The 21,671-nt window shown below is 37.2% G+C and overlaps 1 protein-coding gene across 1 annotated transcript in view; it reads left to right on the forward strand.

Moving 5' to 3' along the window:
• Positions 1-1,104: 1,104 nt before the first annotated feature.
• Nf1 (neurofibromin 1) overlaps positions 1,105-21,671 on the forward strand; it is a 106,072-nt gene continuing 85,505 nt past the window's right edge. The window contains exons 1-11 of the mRNA XM_068347309.1: positions 1,105-1,237; positions 9,860-10,003; positions 10,179-10,335; positions 12,606-12,717; positions 14,757-14,866; positions 15,049-15,167; positions 18,151-18,279; positions 18,454-18,696; positions 19,440-19,630; positions 20,382-20,526; positions 20,675-20,806. Coding sequence (XP_068203410.1) covers positions 1,154-1,237; positions 9,860-10,003; positions 10,179-10,335; positions 12,606-12,717; positions 14,757-14,866; positions 15,049-15,167; positions 18,151-18,279; positions 18,454-18,696; positions 19,440-19,630; positions 20,382-20,526; positions 20,675-20,806 — 1,566 coding nt within the window. The 5' untranslated portion in view covers positions 1,105-1,153. The remainder of the gene's footprint in view (positions 1,238-9,859; positions 10,004-10,178; positions 10,336-12,605; positions 12,718-14,756; positions 14,867-15,048; positions 15,168-18,150; positions 18,280-18,453; positions 18,697-19,439; positions 19,631-20,381; positions 20,527-20,674; positions 20,807-21,671) is intronic.

A 21,671-nucleotide genomic window follows, 5' to 3' on the forward strand; every position in this document is an offset into this window, starting at 1 on the left:
CTCTCTCTCTCTCTCTCTCTCTCTCTCTCTCTCTCTCTCTCTCACACACACACATACATACATATATATATATATATATATATATATATATATATATATATATATATATATATATATATATATACATACATATATATATATATATACATATATATATATATATATATATATATATATATATATATATACATATATATATATATATATATATATATATATGGATGGATATATATATATATATATATATATATATATATATATATATATATATATATATATATATATATATATATATATATATATATATATATATATATATATATATATATATATATATATAGTATATCCTGACTCTTCATACATCTATTTCATTACGAGGAGTATACACGCTCCTAGACATGTTAAGATAAAAAGAGTCCTTTCGAGTCCTTTCGTATGTACAGGATTTTATTGTAAAGTAGAGGGGGCGAAATTGAATAATAGACCCCACTTCCTGTGATTATTGCCTTACGCCCATACTTGATGCCACACACAGCCATATGACTTTATTGACAAGATAATAATGTACTTTTATTATATTTAACGTAAATTTTTGATATATAATTTTATAAACTAGAATTTTATTAATTTAGATGTTTTTCAGTTATATCCGTCTATCAATAGACGATATTAAAAGCGATTTAATTTCGCGTCTGCCTGTTTTAAATATGGCGCCTGTGACTTTATTGACGAGATAATAATATACTTTTAATATATTTACCGTGAATTTTCAATATATAATTTTATAAACTAGAATTTTATTAATTTAGAAGATATTCAATTACATTCTGTTATCCATAGGCGATATTAAAAGCTATTTAATTTCGCGTCTGCCCGTCTTAAATATGGCGCCCGTACGCATGTCTCCGCCCACTCCCATGACGTCATCAGTGTTAAATATGGTGATTCTATATATGATCTTATAAACTAGAACTTTATTAATCTAAAATAAATTTAATTATATCCTTTCATCAATAAGAGATATTAAAAGCCATTTAATTTCGCGTCCGCCCGTTTTAAATATGGCGCCCGCACGCATGTCTCCGCCCACTCCCGTGACGTCATCAGTGTTCGATATGGCGATTTCCAAGTGATCGTGTGTCAACGTAGCTGTATGTTCTTACCCGATTTTACCAGCATGGCAACCCAAAAACCCGTAGAATGGGTCACGGCGCTCATCATAAGATTCGAAGAACAGGTAACGATCGAAAGGGCCGCCCTCGGAGCACGCCCACACGGCCTGTGGGCGTACATGTCAGCGCCCCCCCCCCCTTTTTGGAAGGTGTTTTGTTTTGATATTCAGAATGAATGAGATATATTGATTTTATGAATGAATCCTCCCCTACGACACATACACACGCCCACACACACGCCCTTTATTCGGCCGCCCATCATCCTCGCCCTCGAGGGCTGTGTGTGTCTCCTCGGCTGTAATGTCTTTGGGCTGTTAGGACTCGCAGGAGACGCCCGTCGAAGGATATTAGTTTGGCTCGTCGAAGGACATTAGGGACTCCCCCCCTCTCTCCCCCTCGGATGCCGTGGTGGGGGGGGGGTACTTTCTGGGTCTTTAATATTCTTATTTCATGAAATTATGCAGGAAATTACAGTAGGATTACAGGATGTCAATCTATACAATTGACAGGTCAGGATTTGGTAATCTAGGATTTCTGATTTGAAGGATGTATATATTTTATATAATTAATTTTCATAACCTTTATCCTATTTCATGAAATTATACAGGAAATTACAGTAGGATTACAGGATGTCAACTTATCATAATTGACAGATCAGGATTTTTGTATAGGCTAGTATTTATTGATATAGTATTTCTAATGTGAAGGATATATATATATATATATATTTTTCACATTATTATATTCAATTTCCATAACCTGTATCTTATTTCATGAAATTATTTATAATATTACAGTAGGATTACAGGATGTCAATCTTTTGCTATTGACCGATCAGGATATATGTATAGGCTAGGATTTACTAATCTAGGATTTATGAAACGTAGGATATTATGTTCTTTGCATTATTATACTTAATTTTCATAACTTTTATCTTATTTTACTCATTAGTGTCATTTCATATCTCAAATAACCTAGGAATTCACAGGGGAATATTGCCGACAGTCCATCATATTCCGTGTACTGTATGCGATCCTTTGCCGTGTATCTGCTGCAACTAATTTATAGCCTTTTACCTTACCTCCGTTCCTTAATCCGTTCTAACTTGTACTTTGTATTGTAATTACAAAATTCTCATATGAATAAATAGCCGAGGTAAGAAATTTGGAGAAAGGAATATTTTATCCTAGCTTAACATAGCCTTAAGCTATCCTGTCTAATCTTAATCCAACCTAAACCGTTGAGTTTCTGCAATTTTAGAAGGATTTATTGTTAATTTATCCTCATCATTTATTTATTTCCTTATTTCCTTTCCTCACCGGGCTATTTTTCCCTATTGGAGCCCTTGGTCTTATAGCATCTTGCATTTCCAACTAAAGTTGTAGCTTGGCTAGTAATTATAATAATAATAATAATGATTATATATATATGTATATATATACTGTGTGTGTGTATATATATATATATATATATATATATATATATATATATATATATATATATATATATATATATATATATATATATATATATATATATATTTATATATATGTATATATAATTATTTTTTTGTTGAAATTGATTTAAAAAACGATTGAAACAAACTCTCATGTTGAAATTTTAAAAACAAATACAATTAAAATGAGCAATGTTACTATACAGTTTATATTACATGTTAGCCTAGAGGGGTTCGAACGTGTGGTCTGACAGTGTCTTCTGCTTAGCCTAATTGCGAATGTCTCATACTTTCTTAACTGATATTAACCTTGCTTAACATAACCTTACTTAACCTAAACCTAACTTTAAACCTAACCTAACCTAACTTAACTTAACCTTAAATCTAACCTAACCTAACCTTAAATCTAACCTAACCTAACCTTAAATCTAACCTAACCTAACCTTAAATCTAACCTAACCTAACGACCTAACATAACCTAAACTTAAACCTAACCTAACCTTATACCTAACCTAACTTAACCTTAAACCTAACCTAACTTGACCTAACCTTACCTAACCTATCCTAATCACCTTTCTTAACCTTCCTAACCTAACCTAGTAAATGCATGTTAACTTATTCAGGGCTTTGGCCCCTTGCACCTATTATCTATTATGTAAACCATTCCACTGTCCAGATGCTTGATAACAAAATAGCTGTCATTGTTGCTGTTTATTTGCTAAAATGTAAGTCAAACAAAAATACACATCATTTATTGTGCAATGTTATTGTTTAGATGCAGATTGTTCATTATAGTTAAGTGTTGATTTTTGTTCCCCTGGGGAGTGTCAATTGTGTCGTTCTTTCCTTTTTTCACACGGTGTAATTCTACTTTGTTGTTTGCTATGTGAGTTCGTTCATGACACGTCCTTCTTGCCACGAAATGAGTGACAGTACTATCTTGTTTACTTGTTTACTTGTTTTGGGTTTAAATTCAACCCTCCACTAAGTCGAGTGAACTACTGTACCTCTCGGGCGGGTCCATATCAACCATTTAACGAAACATTTTCATTACAACTTAAACAATTCTTTGATTGTAGCATCTTCCAAATCATATGATCTTGTCTGTATGAGTATAGTGTGAGACAGTGTAATCAGCTGAAATAAATTAAGTTCATGTATTTTAAATTGCCGCATATTTCTAGACATAGTGTGTTGTCCTTTTCTGAAGATTGTTTTTTCATAACTGAAACGTCGATGGGATTGTCATGCAGTTTTGTAGGTGGAAGGGATAGTTATGTGATTTGGAAGGTCAAAGGGATAGTAACATGCTTTTGGGGATTGAAGGGATAGTAATAGACTTTTGGAGGTCGAAGGGATAGTAATTTGGTTTGGAAGGTCAAAGGGATAGTAACATGCTTTTGGGGGTCGAAGGGATAGTAATAGACTTTTGGAGGTTGAAGGGATAGTAACATGCTTTTGGAGGTCGAAGGGATAGTAATAGACTTTTGGAGGTCGAAGGGATAGTAATAGACTTTTGGAGGTCGAAAGGATAGTAATAGACTTTTGGAGGTCGAAGGGATAGTAACATACCTTGAGAGGTTGAAAGAATAGTAATGTGGCTTGGAGGGTCAAAGGGGTAGTAACATGCTTTTGGGGGTCGAAGGGATAGTAACATGCCTTTGGAGGTTGAAGGGATAGTTATAGACTTTTGGAGGTCAAAGGGATAGTAACATTCCTTGGGAGGTTGAAAGCATAGTAATGCAGCTTGGAAGGTCAAAGGGATAGTAATATGCCTTTGGAGGTCGAAGGGATAGTAACATACCTTGGGAGGTTGACAATGGGATAGTACTTTGGTTTGGTATGCCAAAGGGATAGTGCCTGTACTTTAGTTTAGGATGTCAAAGGGATAGTACTTGGTTTGTGAGGTCAAAAGGATAGTACTTGGTTTGTTAGATCAAAAGGATAGTACTTTGGTTTTGGATGATAAAAGGATAGTACTGTACTTAGATTTGGGATGTCAAAGGGATAGTACCTTGTTTTGGTATGCCAAAGTGATAGTACTTTAGTTATTATTATTATTATTATTACTTACTAAACTACAACCCTAGTTGGAAAAGCAGTATGCTATAAGCCCAGGGGCTCCAACAGGGAAAATAGCTCAGTGCGGAAAGGAAAAAAGGAAAATAAAATATTCTAAGAAGAGTAACAACAATAAATATCTCCTATATAAGCTAGAAAACTTTAACAAAACAAGAGGAAGAGAAATAAGATAGGAGAGTGTGCTCGAGTGTACCCTCAAGCAAGAGAACTCTAACCCTAGACGGTGAAAGGCCATGGTACAGAGGCTATGGCACTACCCAAGACTAGAGAACAGTGGTTTGATTTTGGAGTGTCCTTCTCCTAGAAGAGCTGCTTACCATAGCTAAAGAGTCTCTTCTACCCTTACCAAGAGGAAAGTGGCACTGAACAATTACAGTGCAGTAACCCCTTGGGTGATGAAGAATTGTTTGGTAATCTGTGTTGTCAGGTGTATGAGGATAGAGGAGAATATGTAAAGAATATGCCAGACTATTCAGAGTGTATGTAGGCAAAGGGAAAATGAACCGTAACCAGAGAGAAGGATCCAATGTAGTACTGTCTGGCCAGTCAAAAGACCCCATAACTCTCTAGCGGTAGTATCTCAGCGGGATGTCAAAGGGATAGTTTTTTTTGGTTTGGATGTCAAAAGGATAGTACTTTGGTTTTGGATGTCCAAAGATAGTGCTTTTGTATGGGATATCCAAGGGATAGTACTTTGGTTTTGGATGTCAAAAGGATAGCACAGTACTTTGGTTTTGGATGTCAAAAGGATAGTACTTTGGTTTGGGATGTCAAATGGATAGTATTTGGTGTGTGTGGTCAAAGGTTAGGTAAATTGGATTTGAATGTAAAAAGTACTTGGTCTGGGGATGTCAAAAGGATAGTACTTGGTTTGGGATATCCAAGGGATAGTACTTTGGTTTGGGATGTCAAAAGGATAGTACTTGGATTGTGAGGTCAAAAGGATAATACTTTTGGTTGCTGATGTCAAAGAGATAATACTTGATTTGGGATGTCTAAAGGATAGTACTTGGTTTAGGATGTCAAAGGGATAGTACTTGGTTTAGGATGTCAAAGGGATCTTACATTACTTGGTTTGGGATGTCAAAAAGGTAGTGCTTTGGTTTGAAAGGTCAAAGGGATAGTAACGTGTTATAGGAAGTGGAAAGGATAATAATAAAAGCATTTGGGAGGGTGAAGTGCTAATCATATGTTTGAAGGGATGATTATATCGCTTTTAAGGATAAGGGGATAGGCATGATGTGGTTTGAGAAGTAAAGGTAATAGTAATGGACTTTCAGAATTAAATGGGATAGTGATGCAGTTCCAGAGGCCTAAAGGATAGTCATGCAGTCTGGAAGGTTGAAGGGATAGTCATTTGATCTGGAAGGAGGGATGGATAGTCATGCAGACTGGAAGGTTGAAGGGATAGTCATTTAGCCTGCAAGGATGAAGGGATAGTCATTTAGTCTGGAAGATTGAAGGGATAGTCATTTAGTCTGGAAGGTCAAAGGGATAGTCATGCAGTGTTGAAGGTTGAAGCGATAGTCATTTAGCCGGGAAGGGTGAAGGGATAGTCATTTGGTCTGGAAGGTTGAAGGGATAGTCATTTAGCCTGCAAGGGTGAGGGGATAGTCATTTAGTCTAGAAAGTCAAAGGGATAGTCATTTAGTCTAGAAAGTCAAAGGGATAGTCATTTAGTCTAGAAAGTCAAAGGGATAGTCATTTAGTCTAGAAAGTCAAAGGGATAGTCATTTAGTCTAGAAAGTCAAAGGGATAGTCATTTAGTCTAGAAAGTCAAAGGGATAGTCATTTAGTCTAGAATGTCAAAGGGATAGTCATTTAGTCTAGAAAGTCAAAGGGATAGTCATTTAGTCTGGAAGGTCAAAGGGATAGTCATTTAGTCTGGAAGGTTGAAGTGATAGTCATTTGGTCTAGAATGTTGAAGGGATAGTCATTTGGTCTAGAAGGTACAAGGGATAGTCACGTGGATTGGACGGTTTAAAGAAGCATCATGTGGTCTGGAAAATTGAATATAGTCATGTGATGTGCAATGTTGAAGGGATAGTAGTATAATCTGGAAGATGGTGTGGAAGGTCAAAAGAATAGTATGTGTCGAGGAAGGTTGAAAGGAGTCGCATGGTTTGGAAGGTCAGAAGGATAGTCATGTGGTCTGGAAAGTTAAATGGATAGTCACATGGTTTGGAATGTCATAAGGATAGTCATGTGGTCTGGAAAATTGAAGAGATAGTCATGTGGTTTGGAAGGTCAAAAGGATAGTCATGTGGTCTGGAAAGTTGAAGGGATAGTCACATGGATTGGAAGGTCAGAAGGATAGTCATATGGTCTGGAAATTTGAAGAGATAGTCATGTGTTTTGGAATGTCAAAAGGATAGTCATGTGGTCTGGAAATTTGAAGAGATAGTCATGTGGTTTGGGAGGTCAAAAGGATAGTCATGTGGTCTGGAAAATTAAAGAGATAGTCATGTGGTTTGGAATGTCAAAAGGATAGTCATGTGGTCTGGAAAATTGAAGAGATAGTCATGTGGTTTGGAATGTCAAAAGGATAGTCATGTGGTCTGGAAAATTGAAGAGATAGTCATGTGGTTTGGAATGTCAAAAGGATAGTCATGTGGTCTGGAAAATTGAAGAGATAGTCATGTGGTTTGGGAGGTCAAAAGGATAGTCATGTGGTCTGGAAAATTAAAGAGATAGTCATGTGGTTTGGAATGTCAAAAGGATAGTCATGTGGTCTGGAAAATTGAAGAGATAATCATGCGTTTTGGAATGTCAAAAGGATTGTCATGTGGTCTGGAACGTTGAAGGGATAGTTATGTGGTTTGGGAGGTCAAAAGGATAGTCATGTGGTCTGGAAAGTTAAAGAGGTAATCATGTGTTTTGGAATGTCCAAAGGATAGTCATGTAGTCTGGAAAGTTAAATGGATAGTCACATGGTTTGGAAGGTCAAAAGGATAGTCATGTGGTCTGGAAAGTTAAGGGGATAGTCATGTGGTTTCGAAGGTGAAAAGGATAGTCATGTGGTCTGATAAGTTAAACGGATGGACACATAGTTTGGAAGGTCAAAAAGATAGCCATGTGGTCTGGAAAATTTAAAGGATAGTCACGTTGTTGGGAAGGTCAAACGAATAGTCATGTGGTTTGGAAAATGGAAAAGATTGTGACAGTGTTTGGAAGGTGAAAAGGATAGTCATGTGATCTGGAAAATGGAAGAGATTGTCACAGTGTTTGGAAGGTCAGAAGGATAGTCATGTGGTCTGGAAAATTTAAAGGATAGTCACGTTGTTGGGAAGGTCAAAAGAATAGTCATGTGATCTGGAAAATGGAAGAAATTGTCAGTGTTTGGAAGGTCAGAAGGATAGTCTTGTGGTCTGGAAAATGGAAGAGATTGTCACAGTGTTTGGAAGGTCAGAAGGATAGTCTTGTGGTCTGGAAAATGGAAGAGATTGTCACAGTGTTTGGAAGGTCAGAAGGATAGTCTTGTGGTCTGGAAAATGGAAGAGATTGTCACAGTGTTTGGAAGGTCAGAAGGATAGTCTTGTGGTCTGGAAAATGGAAGAGATTGTCACAGTGTTTGGAAGGTCAGAAGTATAGTCTTGTGGTCTGGAAAATGGAAGAGATTGTCATAGTGTTTGGAAGGTGAAAAGGATAGTCATGTGGTCTGGAAAATGGAAGAGATTTTCAGTGTGTTTGGAAGGTGAAAAGGATAGTCATGTGGTCTGGAAAATGGAAGAGATTGTCACAGTGTTTGGAAGATCAAAAGGATAGTCATGTGGTCTGGAAAATTCAGAGGATAGTCACGTGGTTGGGAAGGTCAAAAGGATAGTCATTTGATCTGGAGAGTTAAAGGAATAAGGTACCGTAACATTTTCTTTCCCACCACTATCCCCACACCAAGTCTTTTGCTGCCCAATGCTTCTTCTAGTAGCATCAGGCATGATAGACTTTTTGATATCATGCCCTTGCAGTCTTCAACCACAGGTTTAGACTGTGGGCCTAACCTCTTACTAAATTGTCTAGGCTAACTGCAAGACTGCAAGGCAGCAGTTTCCACAGTTATTGGCAGTGGCCGTAGCCTTTTGCTAAAAAGCAACACCAAAAGGCAGCAGATGTCCTTTTAGTCGCTTTCAACAACACGTATGATGTACGGTGATAGTATTCTCACGCTTTGACCACAAGGCAGGAATAAGGCATCTTATATACAATCCCAAAATCAGAATCGACGTATCTTTCTGTAACAGCGACAAAAGTCCACCCTAGGCAAATCTCTTGGTAATACAGTACTAGTTACTTTGAAATCAGTTATTCTAACAAAAACATATTTTGCAAGTTCCCTGGAGAATTTTGTTTTGTACAGATTTTCCAGATAGAAGTTTAGGAAAGTTAATGACACAACCTGTTTCCTTGCTTACATAAAGTAACTTGAGTTTATGTTGTATGTGAAAGGTATAGAAATAATATTTTTATTAACTGTAATACAGTAGTTGAGATTTCAAAAGAAAATTTAAATTAATTCCCTTAAAGGGTTAAAGGTTACTCATGAATGTAGAGGCAAAGGATATTGGCAATGCCCTAGCTAGCAGGACAATGCCCTAACTAGCAAGACAATGCCCTAACTAGCAGGAAAATTCTCTAGCTAGGAGGACAATGCCCTAGCTAGGAGGACAATGCCCTAGCTAGGAGGACAATGCCCTAGCTAGAAGGACAATGCGCTAGCTAGCAGGAAAATGCGCTAGCTAGCAGGACAATGCCGTAGCTAGGAGGACAATACCCTAGCTAGCAGGACAATGCTCTAGCCAGCAGGACAAAGCCCTAACTAGCAGGACAATGCCCTAGATGGGAGGAAAATGCCCTAGAAATAGACCATATACACATATAATCAGTGCCCAAGCCTCTTTACAAATCTTTCTTTTTAATAGTATCATAACGAAGGAAACTCCAAACCAAGGTCTTATTTCAGATTCAGTTTTAGTTGCATAAATAATCAACCTTGTTTTACTTTTTTTTCCCGTGTTGTTTTGAAGGTTTCAGTAATAGTATTGTATTCCACATAATTCTTATTTCTCTTGCATGTGATATGAACATAAAGTACTGTACTGTACTTTTGCCTGAATTTGGAACTTCAAACATTCAGATGTTTTCTCTCTTTCAGTTGCCATGTCGGACAGGCCCACAGACACAACATTCAAGGTTTAACGTAGAGCAAAATAAAGACTGCCTCATCCAAATCAGTCGATATAAATTTAATATCGTTATATCGGGGCTCTACAGAATTCTGCAGAAAGTTAATGAAATGGTGAGACATCAGTTTTTAATGTTTTATTGTGTTGTATTGTTTCATAATTGTGCTATACTTTATACTGTTTGTAATGAATGTACAGTATATTTGTTACATTATTTGTTTCATAATTGTGCTATACTGTTTGTAATGAATGTACAGTATATTTATTTGTTACTTCTCTCCTTTTCAGCGATCACATGGCCCTGACTTAGAAAAAAATTATTATGAGTCTCTATTAATAGTACTTGATACGTTAGAAAAATGTCTCTCATCGCAGCCAAAGGACACAACGAGAGACGAAGCCATGAACGTGAAGCTTTTACTGAGAGAAACTTGCCAGTTCATTGGTAGGTATTTGTGTTATTGTACTTTGTTATGATTTTGTTTTTATATCATTTAATACAGTAAGCTAAACAACATTTGTACTTGTAATAACCTGATATCTTCTTCATATGAAACCCTACTATTTGTTCACTTTTACAGCTGGAAATCATAGGCATTAAATTCAGGTTAGGTTTATTGTAGGCCAAAATCTAAGAAAATTGGACTTACAAACAGCTTCTTGAAACATATCAAGTTTGAGTTGAGGACTTTCTGTATTTGTATGTCTGTACCTTTGCATACCTCTGCCGAGTATTGACGTACATCTGTTGCTTACTATTAAATCAATATGTTTATAATGATATATAGAAACATTGTCTTACCAGAATGCTTTTAATGGTTGAGGTGAGAGATCAAGTTTTACTTCAATTCCACTTAATTTCGTAGTATGTTTGATAAAATGCATCCAGTGCTCTTAGTGTCCTTGTCTGAGGACTTACAGATTGTAGTGGGCTGCTGGCATCTCTATAAGAGAAAGTTTCCCCTTTGATAGGCGATGATTTGGCAGAGGGTTTTTTGCGATCGCCTGCCCTTACATTCATGAGCTACAGTTATTGGCAGTGGGCCATTATCTTGTCCAACCAATCAGCGATCAGGAAACTTTTCCGAGATAAAAGGGCACCGCTTCGAGTCGGTGCAAACCTGCCTCGCTAGAAAAAAATTGACTATAGTTTTCGACCTGCGCAAATACCCTGCTCCCCTGCGCAGAAGCTTTTCCCCCACCAATTACTCGTTTTATTATCCTTTACCTTTTAAAATCATCTCATTTTATATTCCCATTCAATATTATTTATCATACATTCTATTTTATCTTCCTATATTGTTTTTATTTCTTTTGTTATTTCCTTTTCACTCCCCGGTTTCACATAAATACTTTATTGGCAGTGGGACTTTGACTAATTACTCCAATTGCAAGGTAGCAGTTTCCACAGTTACTGGCAGTGGGATCAGTCTTAATTTATGGATCGAAAACATTTGCTCTATTAACCTTGGCATATCAAGTAGGTATACCGCATAATATTTTGAATATAATGAGTCATTCTCTAATGGATAAATGCCTTCCTCTTCTTTGATCCATAGTTCATGACCAAGGCCCAGACTTTAGCTTGGTACAGCTCCAAATTCAAGTTCCTCATCTTTTCTTTACTTGCCCCTCTGTTCAGTAAGGACATACAATGCATCCTAGAGAACTCAGGTCCCCGGAGACTTACCCATGCCTAAGGATAGAGAAGACACTTTTCCGCTCATAAAGATAAAGTAGAGATATTCAAGAACTTTGCGTTATCCTGACTCGTGTCCCCTCAGACCAGCTGATCCAAAAGGTGAATGGAAGGACCATCCAGGTTTGGGCACACAAAGTCGTTGATATCAGATCTATCTAACCTTAAGCAGGAACCTGTTAATAGTGCTAGTCCTAAAGGCAAAATTCTGGTACAACAGACTGCCTTCACTACCAGTCGAAGTTTACTCCTAAGGTCCCTGGATAACTTTATATCCTTGGCCCTGCAATAACTTCTGAACAAGTTGTGTTGCGAACTTAGCTCCCTCATTGGACATGAAGAATCCTGTCTAAGATAGCAGTTGCGACTTGAATCTGGGCAAGGCAAGAATGTATGAGTATTCTACCCCTCTCCTGGGGTCAAGCTCAAGTAACATCTTTACAGACAGGTTTTGTATTGAAGTACCTCCCCCGTCCTCACAGATGAGCTGGAGGATTAATAAAGCTAGAGGATTATTAAAATGTTAGCAAACCAATTTCACATAATGACCTTGCATTCAGACAACATATCCTTACTTTTATAAGTTCTTCTTATAAAAGTTGTTTGTAGGGATTTCCTCCCTTTTAAAGACGACTCCTATTAAGGACGAAGGTTTTATTTGTGTACGGACATATAAACGAACCCGAGTTTGTTATGCTATGCTGCCTGCCTGCCTCCTCCTCCTCCTCCTCCTCCTCCTCCTCCTCCTCCTCCTCCTCCTCCTCCTCCTCCTCCTCCTCCTCCTCTTCCTCCTCTTCCTCCTCCTCCTCCTCCTCCTCCTCCTCTTCAACGATGAGCGACATAAATATGGTACGAACGTACTGTATGTCGAACTGATATGAAGAGTCGTACACTACGTACTGTATTCCATATTTAATGCTGCATTGCTATTTAAATAATTTTTCCATTTTGATAAACACCTTTTTACCTCTAATCGAGTTAACATATTAAATCATAATTTTATTTGATCCTTTCAGATCTGCCAAATGACCATCCAATGGTCGTGCAGCTGAAGAACCTTGCGTCCAAGGTTTTATTTGCACTCAGCCTAAATAATTTCTCGACTGTCTTCAGTAGAATATCAGCTAGGTGAGTACATTTCATCTTTTGAAGTATCTAGTGTTTACTGATGGTTAGTTCTTACGTGCTTCTAACCTTGAATTGCAGGCTGTAAAAATAGTTGTTCCAACACAGGGACTTACCTCGAACTACTTTCTTAGGAGTTACCTGGAACTTCCTCTCAACCGACCAGAGTTTTGTGTAGGTTACCCTACTCCCGTTTTCTGTAATGGTAGGCCTAGGCGGAAGGATACGTGCCCTAAGGACAATCCCGAGGCAGGCCACATGTGCCCTTAGGGCACGTATCCTTCCGCCTAGGCCTACCATTACAAAAAACGGAAGTAGGATACGTGCCCTAAGGGCAATCCCGAGGCAGGCCACATGTGTCCTTAGGGCACGTATCCTTCCGCCTAGGCCTACCATTACAGAAAACGGGAGTAGGGTAAACTACACAAAACTCTGGTCGGTTGAGAGGAGGTTTCAGGTAACTCCTAAGAAACTAGTTCTTGGTAAGTATGTTGGGAAAAATACAAATTACTAATTATTTGTGATTTTGCCTTCTTTTTGTCAATGGGGCTAAAGGGATTACTTGTAGATTTGTTGGTTTTGATATATCGAGAAGTTATTTTCTGTTGCCAGATTATATTTAGAAACAGTGGATTATTTTATGCTTGTTCATTAACCCTTTTATCCCCAATGGACGTACTGGTACGTTTCACAAAACCCATCCCTTTACCCCCATAGACGTACCGGTACGTCCTTGCAAAAAACGGCTTATTACATTTTTTTTTTCATATTTTTGAGAACTTTTTGAGAAACTTCAGGCATTTTCCAAGAGAATGAGACCAACCTGACCTCTCTCTGATGAAAATTAAGGCTGTTAGAGCAATTTAAAAAAAAATATATTGCAATATGTGCTTTGAAAAATAACCGCCTGGGGGTTAAGGGTTGGAAAGTTCCAAATAGCTTGGGGGTAAAAGGGTTAAGACAGAAAATCTTTTGAACTTTTGAACAGATTCTGAAATAATTTTGCATATTAGATTGAGTTGGAAAGCAAAGTCCCTCTTGTTGCAATATAAGAAACTTTGATTAATTGGCTGGAACTAGGTAATTTTTTTATCTCGGTTGCAACATAACGAAGAAACGCAGTAACTAGGCCGATTTCTGTACAGAACGGTCATGTAATAGTTCTGACTAGCACAGTAGATGCTAAAATTCCATTTGAAACAGCGTGTTCAACCAGTACCAAAAGGTGTTATTTGTAGCTTATAGAATTTACTTTTGTAGTGGACAGAACAAAATTTTGCTAAAGGATTAAAATTGATTTAATGTTCCTTAGTTTTATCATTTGAATATGATTAATAAACCTTGAATTTAACCTGAATTGAGTATTTTATAACTACATTTGGTATATTTTTCTATTTTATAACTTGTTCCTTTCAATTTTCTAATGATAAGTTCTTAGACTTGACAAAAGGAATTTTTTTTTATTGATTCTAGAACCATGTTGTTTCCCCTTTTTCATTTTTCAAGTTGTAGTTTTTAAAAATTTCCTGTGAATAGGAGAATATTGTACATGCATTCCCACAAGTCTTGAATAATTTAAAACAATCCCAGCTTTACCCAATGACGTACTTTGTATCATGTAGTCCCTTCATATAATTCCACCACGTCAGTGTATGTTACTTAACCCTTTTACCCCCAAAGGACGCATTGGTACGTTTCACAAAACTCATCCCTTTACCCCCATGGACGTACCGGTACGTCCTTGCAAAAAAATGCTATGAAATTTTTTTTTTTCATATTTTTGATAATTTTTTGAAAAAATCCAGGCATTTTCCAAGAGAATGAGACCAACCTGACCTCTCTATGACAAAAATTAAGGCTGTTAGAGCAATTTAAAAGAAATATACTGCAAAATGGGCTGGGGAAAAAATAACCCCTTGAGGTTAAGGGTTGGAAATTTCCAAAGAGCCTGGGGGTAAAAGGGTTAAGTCAATCTTTGTTGTAGTATAACTTATTGTAGTCTATTACTTAGTTACTTAAGCTTTCACAATTATCTATTACAGATTACAAGAATTAAGCACCCCCAATACTGAAGAAAATCCAGATTTTAGTGATATAGAATTAATTCAGCATATCAATGTTGATGTAGACAGGCTTGTAAAGCTTCTTAATGGTAAGTAGCCATGATATGTTTACTCCTAAAATATCTTCATTTCTGCCTAGTAAGAAATTGGACTAGAATATTTGATAGACTAGCAATGGTAGAGGCTCTATGCTGTGGTATTTAAGGGTTGACTTTGATTTGACTTTAGGCTGTAACTATTATATGTTTATTATTGTTGTCTGCTATTTCAGAAACTATAAAAACCTTTCGGAATTTGCGGAAGAACACCCAGATTGTCTTGATGAGCTCGCTGGAGAAGGCGATATGGAACTGGATGGACACATACCCCAATGAATTTGCAGATTTACAGGTACTTTATTCCTTTATCATCATCTTCTATTAACGTTCTTTTTTTCCCATTTTTGTATGGGGTAAGCACGGTTGCCTTCTTTTGAAGGACTTCGCTTTGGCTTTGGGGTAGACCGTAGTCCCGATTGCTGCCCTGCCTGACATCGCTTTAGACCCCGGTAGGGTATGATCATGTATTGTACCAGTCACCAGCGTCCTTTCCTCCCAGCAGCAAGGAGTCTTAGCGCGGTTAGGTCGACAGTTCGAGACGTGTAACGTGTAATGTATTTAGAAGGTGTTCGAGTCACCAAAGATAATTTTAAGCATTGTGTTGGATTGTACTTGAAACGATCCTCGTGGTTATGTCCTTATTTACATCCTATAATTTGTCGGTATTCCAACTGTTGTTTATTCCTCTGCTTCTGTATCTTACTACATTTTTTATTTAACACTGCTTGCCCCTTCACATTACGTGTCTAATCCATCTCGGTCTTTTAAATCTGATTCTAAACACCACATCATTTGGCATATTTCTCATTTATACTTTGATCTTTCAAACAATCCAGTAAAAAAATCCTTGTAAATTTAGTCACAAGTGCTCAGAATCTTACATTCCATTTAAATGTTTAAGATTCAAAGACTGGAATGGTCTGGACTCGCTATGAGAATGGACGAGGAAGTGTTAGTCAGAAAGTCTGCAAAGAATGTTACATTCCATGTAGATGTCCAAGAGAAAAGGCTTAGATTCAAAGAGTGGGATGGTCTGGACTCGCTGTGAGAATGGATGAGGAAGTGTTTGGCAGAAAATCTGCAAAGAATCTTACATTTCATGTAGATGTGTAATAGAAAAGGCTTAGATTTAAAGATTGGGATGGTCTGGACTTGCTATGAGAATGGATGAGTAAGTGTTAGTCAGAAGGGCTGTAAATAGTTAGTCTAAAGATGAAGATTTGTAGGAAGACCTACCCATTATGTGCATTCAAAGGGGAAGAAAATGGAGAGAATTTGTTTTAGTGTTTAACCCCTCTTAAAGGGAAGATCTTAAGTAAAACCGTTTAGGATTTTGGTTAAGATTTCAATTCTTAGGATTTCTTTAAATCTATTTTTATTATCTGAAGAAATTGAAGGAACATATTATAATGAATAAGAGCAAATGTTATTTTCGATAGAAAATCTCTTAGGTTCAATGATAAATTTGTAGAAATTAAATAGAATTAAGAAGGTTCCCAACTTGCAAACACAAGTCCAAGTGAAAATAACAAAGATAAGATAAAGAAATTCTATAATAAAAAAAATATTATATCATTTAATACAGTAAGCAAAACAACAATTGTAATAACCTGATATCTATTTCATATGTAACCCGACTATTTGTTGACTTTTGTACCCGGGAATCATAGGCATTGGATTTAGGTTAGGCCAATATTTAACAAACTTGGACTTGCAAACAATTTGACATACAAACAGCTTCTTGGAACCAATAGAGTTTTTGTAAGTTAAGGACCTTCTGTACTATTAACCCTTTTACCCCCAATGGACGTAGTGGTACGTTTCACAAAACTCATCCCTTTACCCCCATGGACGTACTGGTACGTTTCACAAAACTCATCCCTTTACCCCCAGGGACGTACTGGTACGTTTCACAAAACTCATCCCTTTACCCCCATGGACGTACTGGGACGTTTCACAAAACTCATCCCTTTACCCCCATGGACGTACTGGTACGTTTCACAAAACTCATCCCTTTACCCCCATGGACGTACTGGGACGTTTCACAAAACTCATCCCTTTACCCCCATGGACGTACTGGTACGTTTCACAAAACTCATCCCTTTACCCCCATGGACGTACTGGGACGTTTCACAAAACTCATCCCTTTACCCCCATGGACGTACTGGTACGTTTCACAAAACTCATCCCTTTACCCCCATGGACATACTGGTACGTCCTTGCAAAAAATTGCTATTTACATTTTTTTCATATTTTTGATAACTTTATGAGAAACTTCAGGCATTTTCCAAAAGAATGAGACCAATCTGACCTCTCTATGACAAAAATTAAGGCTGTTAGAGCAATTTGAAATATATATATTGCAAAATGTGCTTGAAAAAAAAATGCCTGGGGGTTAAGGGTTAGAAAGTTCCAAATAGCCTGGGGGTAAAAGGGTTAATTGTTATATAACTTGAATGTTTATGTTACATATACTCTAGTGTCTTTATTAATCACCAGGGTTTTTTTCTTTAACCCGCTTAAAGCAACATGGGCAAAAATGACAAGTTGAAACTGCATAAAATTGATGATATTTACAGTTTTCCTAGCACGGTCCTTTTGCATTGCTAAAGGATAAAAGGGATGTTACTTTCTCTCTCTCTCTCCTGTATTATTTCTCTCAGAATTTTAAGGATTGTCCCCTTTCTAATCTTCTTTCCCATCTGTACAACTTCTTTACCTTTTCCATGTTTTTGTTTAGTGTCAAATCCTTTGATTTTGCAACGCTAAGGTTCAGAAATTTCATAGTTTAAAGGTTAGTTATCAATGGCAGAGGCAAGGGACAGTGATATTGCCCTAGCAAGCAGGACAATGCCCTAGAGCCTGATCATATATGACCAGCACCCAAGTCCCCTCTCCACCCAAGCTAGGACCAAGGAGGGCCTGGCAATGGATGCTGATAACTCAGCAAGTAGACCTATAGGCCCCAGCAAACCCCCCATCCTTAGCTCACAAGGATGGTGAGGTTGCAGACACTAAAGGAACTAATGAGTTTTAGCGGGACTCCAACCCCAGTCTGCCAATCACCAGTCAGGGACATTACCTTATAGGCCACCATAACCCTATTTGTTTAAAGAACCTGAGGATAATAATTATTGATAAGTGTCACAATGAGATTGTAATTGTACAGGTGTTAAGGAAAGTAGTGGCAGGACTATTGTGTGTTTTTGAAGAAATACTTTCATTACCAAGTTTTGAAATGTGAGACTTTTGGTAATTCTTTATTTACGTTACAGAAAAGACGAAACGAAGAGCTAGCAAAGTGCTGTGAGGTCATGTTCGAACATCTAGATAATATTGCGGAGAATAATAAACGTAGGGCCGCAGTTTGGCCTTTTCAGATTATGCTTTTGGTGTTATCTCCGGTAAGTGACTTGAATTCAGACGACTTAAACTGTCTCTATGTTTATTTTAGATTAATACTGTATTATATATTTGGATATATATAAGACAATTTAGAAATAAAACACTAGTGTTGAATATTAGATGTTCAGTTGTATTGAAGACTGAGTAAGTGTTTGGTTTTCTTTCAATTGTAGAAAGTTTTAGAGGAAATAGTGAATGCAGATTCTGGTGCTCCCTGCTCGCAAAGACATTTTAAGAAGAAACAGTTCATCGATCAATTGAAAAGGGCTTTAGTACAACACAACATAAGTAAGCATCTCATAGAAGCAGCCGCCGTCACGTGTGTGAAACTCTGCAAGATCGCAACGTATATAAACCTCAACGATTCCAATAACGTAGTGTTCACATTAGTGCAGAATGTCATTAGTGAACTAAAGGTAAGATATGCTGAGTTTGTTTAAATATTTTTGTAACAATTATTTCATGAGTTTATGAAGAAAAATCCCTTTTTTTTTTTTTTATTGTCGTCTACCTCCCAAAACTAGGGGAAGTGCCATGGTAGATTGGTAGATGAATTTATTTGTATTTGTTTCTTATGCATCATTGATTAAATTTGTTTCTATGTGTTCTCATCATTTATTTATTTCCTTATTTCCTTTCCTCACTAGGCTATATTTCCCTATTGGAGCCCTTGGGCTTATAGCATCTTGCTTTTCCAACTAGGGTTTTAGCTTGGCTAGTAATAATAATTATAATAATAATAATAATACATCATCATCTCCTCCCACGCCCATTGACGCAAAGGGCTAGGTTAGATTTTGCCAGTTGTCTCTTATCTTGAGCTTTTAAATCAATACTTCTCTATTCATCATCTACTTCACACTTCATAGTCCTCAGCCATGTAGGCCTGGGTCTTCCAACTCTTTTAGTGACTTATGGAGGCCAGGTGAAAGTTTGGTGAACCATCTCCATCTACCCCTCACCATGATCTCATCCACATCTGGCACTTGTGTAATGTCACTCATAGTTTCATTTCTAATCCTGACCTGCCATTTAACTCACAATATTCTTCTGAGGATTTTGTTCTCAAATCTAGAAAATAATGTGTACAGTTTAGAAAAAATAAGGAATATAATTTTTAGTGTTGACATTTTTTCATCTTGCCTCTTTGTCCTTTCAGAATTTACTCTTCAATATGATGAAGCCGTTTTCGAGAGGTCAAGCTTATATTTGTCAGGACGTTGACCTCATGATCGACTGTTTTGTGTCGCTTTTCCGAATCCTCCCCCACAACAACGAGGCTCTTAAAGTTTGTCTAAACCAAGGTTCCCCGTCTTCGTACCATTTTGTCTTGGTCAGTTCCCTTTACAGGTAAGATGGGCGGAGGTTTTTAGTGTTTTGTTTAAAGTGTGAAAGCTCTTTTGTAATTCCTTCAAACTTGCAGAAAATGTTTTTATGTTGAACAGGCTGACATAAGTCTCTTTATATGTATGAAAGACATGTCTTATTGCTCTTACTGTTCTTAAAATGTTTTATTTTGATTGTTAATTTGTTCCTTTCCTCACTGGGTTATTTTTTCTCAGTTGGAGCCCTTGGGCTTGTAGTATCCTAGCTTTTCCAACTAGGGTTGTAGCTTAGCTAGTAATGATAATAATAATATAGATTGAGTCCTGGAATTAATTATATATTTAAACCACACTTGTTTGTAGTTGGGTGATAGGAGGATAGATGTGAGAGAGGCAAGAGAGCGTGCTAGAAATAGGAATGAATGGCGAGCGATTGTGATGCAGTTCTGGTAGGCCCTGTTGCTTCCTCCGATGCCTTAGATGACCGCAGAGGTAGCAGCAGTAGGGGATTCAGCATTATGAAGCTTCATCTGTGGTGGATAATGTGGGAGGTTGGGCTGTGGCACCCTAGCAGTACCAGCTAAACTCGGTTGAGTCCCTTGTTAGGCTGGGAGGAACGTAGAGAGTATCCCTTGTTAGGCTGGGAGGAATGTAGAGAGTAGAGGTCCCCTTTTTTTTATTTTGTTTCATTTGTTGATGTCGGCTACCCCCAAAATTGGGGGAAGTGCCTTGGTATATGTATGTATGTATGTACTAAATCTTTTTCTACTTTTCAGAATAATTACGCAGCCAAGATTATCATGGTGGCCCCAGATTGATATAGTATACAATAAATCCAGTGAACTCAGGTCAATGTTTACAGACACCTTGAACAAAGTTAGTCAAGGATGTATATCTCACACGCCTCTTAGAATGACTCAGGTACGTAATGAGTAATCGGTTTTCTGTTACTCTTTTGATCATCTTGTGTATTGAAAGATATCTATCTCACATTGTAAAATGTACTGCTTATAGCATTAAAGATATATAAATGGGTGAAGAGTCTTAGAAGTATATACCTCTTTTGCAGAGTTTATCGTTAAAGGAGAAAGTTTCCACGTTAAAGTTCAAAGAGAAATCCTCGGAGGAGGCTCCGTCTTATAAAAATCTGCTGCTGTGGATGGTTCGTCTTATTCACGCAGATCCCATGCTTATGCTCAATGTAAGTGCAGCTTCTCTTTTGTTTTTGATTTCAGATTATACGAGGTAAATATTGTTGTGCAGGTTTGTCTTCCCTGTTGTAAACAACTGATTTTAGACTTTAGAGAAATTTAAATCCCATGCCTTTTTTGGCCCTGACATTTTTTGCTTAATGTAAGTGGAGCTTCTTTTGTGTTTTTAATTTAAGATAATACGAGGTAAACATTGTTGTGCTGGTTTGTCTTCCCTGTTGTAAAACAACTGATTTTAGACTTTAGGGAAATTTAAATCCCGTGCCTTTTTTGCCCCTGACATTTTTTGCTTAATGTAAGTGGAGCTTCTTTTGTATTTTTGATTTAAGATTCAAGGTAAATATTGTCGTGCAGGTTTGTCTTCCCTGTTGTAAAACAACTGATTTTAGACTTAAAGTAAATTTAAATCACATGCCTTCTTTACCCCTGACCTTATTTTTTTTCCCAGTCATCTTTTTTTTCTGCATCTTTTCCCACTTTTATGTGGGGTCCATGTTTCTGGCCACTGTTCTCCATCTACCTCTGCCCCACACTTCATCACCGGTTAATCTCACAATCTCCACTGGCCATATTGGTTTTGGCTAATTTTTCATGGGCATATGCCTTTCCTGCCGCCAACCCTCCCCATTTCCCAGGGCTTGGGACCTGCACCAAGTTGAGGCTGGCTTGCCCCCCTCAGTGGCTGGGTTTTTTCCCCTGTCATACGATTACCTTTAGTTTTAGATGGTAGATTGATGTTATTTCCATGGATTATTGGAATTTAAAAAAAATAAGGTTTTAGTTATGAAGCTTAATTTCCAAATATCTATATCTGGGTTCTTGGTCTTTATGATTTTAACATTCTAAGAAACGTAG

The sequence above is a fragment of the Palaemon carinicauda genome, chromosome 23 (genome assembly GCF_036898095.1).
Source record: "Palaemon carinicauda isolate YSFRI2023 chromosome 23, ASM3689809v2, whole genome shotgun sequence".
NCBI classification, from domain to species: domain Eukaryota; kingdom Metazoa; phylum Arthropoda; class Malacostraca; order Decapoda; family Palaemonidae; genus Palaemon; species Palaemon carinicauda.